Below are 6,991 nucleotides of genomic sequence, written 5' to 3'. Positions count from 1 at the left end.
TGGAGATGATTTAATTGATATATTTGGTATTCCATTTAGACATCCTGAGAAATATGAAAAAGACATTTTACAACATGAACAAGATTATTCAGAAAATGTAATGTGGGCAATTGGTAATTTTACAAATTATGGTAATACAACAAAAGATTGGAATAAATTAAATACTACTGAATCTAAAGCTTTTGTATTTAATGGACAATTAGGACAAACAAGAACAAGTCCACAATATAAAAATGTCACACCGTCAACATGTACTGAATTTTATAAGATACTTGTTCAATCCATTCTACGGAATGCCCTCTCAAATATGTTGAAAATGGCAAAAAACAATTTACCAAAGTAAGTATTGAACAGTGTTTCAAATATAATTTAAAAGCAGTATATATTCTGCATTTTAATGCTTTTCACGTAAAAACAATTTTATATAGATTTTTTTTTTCTAATTGTTAATTAACTTTTTTTTTTAATTGTTTTTTTTATTAACTTAAAATAATTTTTTGCTTACTATTTGTTTGTTTTTTGTCAAAAGTAAAAGTTTTTTTAATATCATAAAATAAAGAATATTTTGTTTCAAAATTTTATCTTTAGAAATACTTATAGAACAGATATATGGTTTGCTAGATTAATATTAGCAAACTATGTAAATTTAATTGTCTATTTTAAACATTTTTATACTAAAAGATATCATAATAAATTATTTTTTTAATTTATGAATAATTTTAGTTAAAGTTTATTTCTCAAAAATATGGACAAAAAATTCATTTGAAATTTCGTCTAATTAGGTATAAAATGAAAAGAAAAAAACGTTTTTAATAAAGAAATGATCATGTTATCAAGGATTTGACAGATAAACTAACAAAAAAATGTTTTATAAATTTATTAGTGTATAAGTTTAAAAAGAATACCACATCAGACAATACTAACTGAAATAATGATACTCTGCGGTAATTATACATAAAATACCATGTGTCTCTGTTAACATCTTTAGTAAAACTTAATTTTATATTTTTTTGATAACGATTGAGAACAATATTTATAAATCAACACTAAATAAAAATGTTTATTGCCATTTTCAATATAATCATAAATTTGTTATTATTGTGCAAGAAAAAACTTAATAATGTTTTGTAATATATGTTAAATTATAAAAAAAAAGTGTATAAATTTTGCATTTAAAGAAATATTTATTAAAAAATAAAAAAATACTTAAATTATAAAGAAAATATTTATAATTATTAAATTAAATACAAATAATGTAATTTTTAATTTTCTTATTGCATGAATTAAAAAAAAATTAATGAATTAAAGAAAGTTTGCTCTTAAAAAAACAAAATCAAAATATAAAAAAAGTTTTATAGATTTAAAAAATTATAATTATTTATTTTAGAAGTCAATAAGTTATAAAAAATCGTCAAAAAAATAAGTTTATTTTTTTTTAATATAACATTCATTTATTTATTACATAATGTTTTTTTACTGCATTTAAATATTATTTTTTTGTAAAATTAAATCAAACTTGTAATTAATTTTGTTGTTATGTTATATTTAAACTTCTAAACACTTGAAAAAGATAATTGAGTAATATTAAAAATAATTTTTATATTTTAAATAACTAATACAATAAATATTTTTTTTTCTTGAATATATTTTAAATGAATAAATTTATTATGTCAAACAAAAATTTATTTCTTTTGTAAATGTTTTTTATAATATCAACAATTAATCTTATATCTGTTTTAACAGTTTTAGAAAAACTAAAAAAAAAAGTATGAAACAATTTACTAGATTATTTTATATATATAGAAGAATTTATTTTGGGAAAATAAAAAGTATTCATATTATTATCATAGTGATGATAAAGAATTTATAAATTTATATTATTATTATTTTTTAAAAAAACTGAAATTTAAAATTTTGCATTAGACCATACAAAGAAATTAATTGTATATGAAACTATATAATATCCTAGAGATGCAAATTAAAATTTAAATAAACAAATCGAAAATAAAAAAAGAGATAAATTGATACATAATTTATTTATTGATAATGTTTTTCGTTTTAATAACGCAAGGTTTAATTTATCTAAATATATTTTTTTATATTTTGAATTAGAAAAATGAATACAGAAAAAACCATTCATTATACTTTTATTAATTTAAAACAAGTCATTGTTAAAATATAATATAATAGTTAAAACTACCCTTGATTTAATTATAATTATTAAAAAAAAATATAAGATGATAACAATTGTTTATTAGTAAAATATTTTAATATTATATAAAATAAAACTACATTTTTTTATTATAATTTTCAAAATCTAACAGATATTCATCATTCAACAATTCATTGTCTTTTATTTTGTAACTACAATGCATACTATGATATTTAAAATTTATTTAGAATTAATTTAATTGTTTTACAATTAAATATCCTTACAATGATAAAATTGTGATTGCTAAAATTGTAACTATTTATGAATGTTTATAATCTATTTAATTATTTTTTAAGAAAGAATATGATTTAAATATTTAATATATAACTACTATTGAAAAGAGTATTTGGTATTAATTTTTACCAAATATGCATTCAATTTTAAAATTTTTTAATAAATATGCTAAAAAGTTTCTAATAGAAATAAATGTTGGTAAAAAATTTATTGAAGATAGATAAAAGGATCTAAATAGTTTCAACAATTAATTTACATTTAATAATAAATTAACATCAATAATTCTACATAAAATTAATTTTAGAGTAATTAGAACAAAAAGAATAAATAATTTAAATGTAGAAAAAAATATTCAAATTAAATATTTTAATCACTGATAATTTTATTATAAAAAGAGAAAATTTTAAAGGTAAAAGTGATAGAAATATACCTATCTTTTGTTTTTTATTATAAGAAATTACGTCGAAATAAAAAAAATTCTGTAATTGTAATGCTTATAATGATTAAAGTGTTTCATGGTATCTTTGAAATTCATTAGATAAAATGTTATTTGTTCAAAATATAAAGGTATTTTACTATACAGATTTATGAACAAATCCTTAATTTTAGTTAGTTTAATAAAACGTAATGTATTTGATATTAGTAATTTTGCTGCAACAGCTTCAATAAACATTCATATTAATTATAAAACAACAGATGTCAATAGAATGTTTTTACCATTACTATAAATGATAATTTTATGTTTTTCAGTATACTTCTTTTTAATTAAATATTTTACATTTTAAATAAAGTTATTAAAATTGTTTTTCTCTCGTGAAAGCTTTTGCTAGAAATCGATTCATCATCAAAAAATTTTCTGCTTTATATACGATTAATACACTAAATCATACTAAAATTTTAAATTCTAATTTAGCTAGAAAATTTTATGAATGCCATGGAGAATTTTATTTATCATATGTTTTTATGATTATAAGATTTTATTTTTTTTCAATATATATTTTTTTATAAAACATTCGTTTAGTTATTTTTGTATCATTATTAACTTTATCTTTTTTAAAATATAAATTTGAATTATCAATAGGTACATATTAAGTTATTGACTGATATACTTTTTTTAACTTTAAATTTTTTGCATCTTTAGAACCAATAATTTTTAAATCAATTTTATGTAACATTTTTAAGATATTAATGTTACTAACTGTAAAGAAAAATGTATAATTATTTCCCATTCCATCATGAATGCTTTCTTTATTTATAAGCATTTATTCTAAAAACATACCAACAAATTTATCACATATTTTCAGCAAACAATCTAATTTTTTTAAAAATTTGTTTCAAATACTTTTCTACGACAAAAATATTTGTAAATATATGTATATTTTTTCATGATTAAAAAATATTTATATCTTCTTTTTTACCAAAGTCTTATAGAATTTCTATTTTAAAGGTTTTTCAATTAGATAAAGTTTTATATGTAGTAAATGTAGTATAATAATTAAATATATAAAAAATATTTTAATATGCATCAAAATTACTAACAAATAAAAAATAAAATACGTATTCATAAAAATTTTCTACATATTGTAAATTAAAATGATATAACTTAATTATATATTTTAAGGTATTGTGACATTTTACAAATAAATAATTAAAATTACTTAATATATTTGATATTATAAATATGTAATTAACAAAAAAAAGTTGTGTTATTTGAATATTATTTCTCCAATTTATTTCCGATCATTGAAAGTATATCAAATGATTTTTTTTTTGAAATACATTGATTCATTAATTAATATGTAAAATAATGCTAAGAATAAATAATATTTTTATCATAAAAACAAACATACACTAAATGTTTGAATTAATTGTCAATTTATCAGTTAAATCTGTTCTATTTTTATGTTACAATTTAAATTTAAGAATATTGATTAATTTTATATTCTATTATAGTTTTGTTTTGACTCATTTAGGAAACTTTTAATTTCTGTTAATCTGTTTATTTTTTTCCAAATTATTAATTGCGTCACTTCTTTTTAAAATTCTAAATAACAAGTTAATAAAAATTAATCAATTATCATAAAATATAATTTATAATTATTTTTATAATAACCATAATAATATTAATATTCTTGAAGTTTCATACAGATATTTACTTGTTATATTTATAATAGATAGATAATTTTTTTCTAAATTTGTATTTATCAATTTGCTTAAGAAAATTTCTAAAATTTTGCTTTGCTATTCAAGAAATTTATGTTTTTGAATTTTTATCTTAAAATAACTATAATAATCAATTATATAAGGATTAAGTTTTGCTATTGTAACTAAAATAATTTATTTTTCTTAGAATAGCTATAATTTACATTAATACAACATTTTTATTTATTTTCTTTTTAATATTCTCATATATAATAAAACAATAATAAATATATTTTAGATTAATTTATAAAAAAAATTTATTTTGTTTGGTATGATAAATGCATTCATGAAAAACGTATAAATATACATTAAATAAAAAATTAAATAATTATTGTATAAGTAATTTAAAATATAAAAATTATTTTTAATATTACTCAATTATCTTATTTAAATGTTTAGAAGTTTAAATATAACATAACAACAAAATTTAATACAAGTTTGATCTAATTTTACATTAATTTAAAATAAAAATTCAGTTAAGAAACATTATCTAATAAATAAATGTTATATTTAAAGGAAAAGTAACTAATTTTTTTTGGTAATTATTTATAACTTATTGGCTTATAAAATAAATATTAATACTTTTTTGAATTAAAAATTTATTTTATAAAAATTATTTTTTTTAAAAAAAGTTTGAATAAAAATAAAGACAATATTAAATAAAAATTTTGTTTTTTTTGAGTAAATGTTAAAACTGTTATAAAATTTTAATTTCTCTAAGAAGATAATTTATTAATATATAACAAAGTAAATTTTAATTAAATTTTTTTTAAATGGAAGTAATAAATGCAGTATAAAATTTTTTTTATATTTTGGTTTTTTTTTTTAAAAGAAAATTTTTTTTTCATGCATTTAAAAATTAAAAATTACATTTTTTGTATTTAGTTTATTAATTATAATTAAGTTTTTTATAATTTTTATATTCTTTATTTTTTAATAAATATTCTTTAAATGTAAAATTAATGCAGTTTTTTTTTTAAATTTAGCACATATCACAAAACATTAATAAGTTTTTTTCTTGCACAAAAATAACGAATTTCTGATTACATTGAAAATTATAATAAACATTTTATTTTGTGCTGATTTATAAATATATTTCTCAATCGTTATCAAAAAAATATAAAATTAAGTTTAACTAAAGATGTTAACAGAGACACATGCCATTTTACATATAATTACCATAGAGTATCATTATTTCAGTTAGTATTGTCTGGTGTGGTATTCTTTTTTAAACTTATATAGTAATAAATTTATTAAACATTTTTTTATTTGTGTATCTGCTAAATCCTTAATAACATGATCATTTCTTTATTGAAACATTTTTTTTCTTTTTTTTTTAAAATCATACTTAATTAAAATTAATTATTTAAATAAAATTTTTTGTGCATATTTTTGAGAAATAAATTTTAACTAAAATTTTTCATAAATTGAAAAAAATTTATTATGATATCTTTTATTATAAAAATATTTAAAATATACAATAAAATTTACATAGTTTGCTAATTTTATTTAGCAAACCATATATTTTGTTCTATAAAAATTTCTTAAGATAAAATTTCAAAACAAATATTTCTTAATTTTATGATATTAAAACCTTTTATTTTAGACAAAAAACAAATAAATAGTAAACAAAAAATCATTTAAAGTTAATAAAAAAAAAACAAATAAAAAATATTTTTTTAAAAATTAAAAAAAAAAAGTTAATTAACAATTAGAAAAAAAAAATATCTATATAAAATTGTTTTTACTTGAAAAGCATTAAAATGCAGAATATATACTGCTTTTAAATTATATTTCAAACACTTTTAAATACTCACTTTGGTGATTTATTTTGTGCCATTTTCAACATATTTGAAAGGGCAGTCCGTAGAATGGATTGAACAAGTATCTTATAAAATTCAGTACATGTAGGTGGTGTTACATTTGTATAAGGTGGTGTTTTTCCTGGTTGTCCTAATTCTCCATTAAATACAAGAGCTTTAGATTCAGTAGCATTTAATTTATTCCATACCGATGTTGTATTACCATAAGTTGTAAAATTACCTATTGCCCACATTACATTTTCTGAATACTTTTTTTCACGTTCTAAAATACTTGTATTATATTTTTCAGGATGTCTAAATGGAATACCAAATATATCAATTAAATCATCTCCATGCATTGCACCAGTCCATTCTGGCCAGGGATTAATTGGTGATCGTCTATTATATTCATAAAAATAAGTGTTATGTTTAGAAAAATTTGCATATGTTATTGCAAATCTAGAAAGTTCACAATCAAAAATAAAATCAGATAAAATTCTAATTGATCGGTTAGTATATGTACTAGCAGACTTGTTGTAAA

General features: G+C 17.1%; 2 protein-coding genes across 2 annotated transcripts; one reads left to right on the top strand and one right to left on the bottom strand.

Annotated features, from left to right (window-relative positions):
- Nucleotides 1–343, top strand: SRAE_0000076600 (Hypothetical protein; the record flags this gene model as incomplete). Its single annotated transcript, XM_024646707.1, has 1 exon — nucleotides 1–343. A coding segment is annotated over one exon (343 nt), but the record flags the coding sequence as incomplete, so codon positions are not given.
- Nucleotides 344–6,461: 6,118 nt separating this feature from the next.
- On the bottom strand, nucleotides 6,462–6,990 carry SRAE_0000076500 (Carboxylesterase, type B domain-containing protein; the record flags this gene model as incomplete). Its single annotated transcript, XM_024646706.1, has 1 exon — nucleotides 6,462–6,990. A coding segment is annotated over one exon (529 nt), but the record flags the coding sequence as incomplete, so codon positions are not given.
- Between the last annotated feature and the right edge of the window lies 1 nt (nucleotide 6,991).

The sequence above is a fragment of the Strongyloides ratti genome, scaffold srae_scaffold0000032, assembly GCF_001040885.1.
Source record: "Strongyloides ratti genome assembly S_ratti_ED321, scaffold srae_scaffold0000032".
Taxonomy (NCBI): Eukaryota; Metazoa; Nematoda; class Chromadorea; order Rhabditida; family Strongyloididae; genus Strongyloides; species Strongyloides ratti.
Note: the sequence above shows the minus strand (reverse complement) of the source record. Positions and strands in the feature narration are given on the sequence as shown.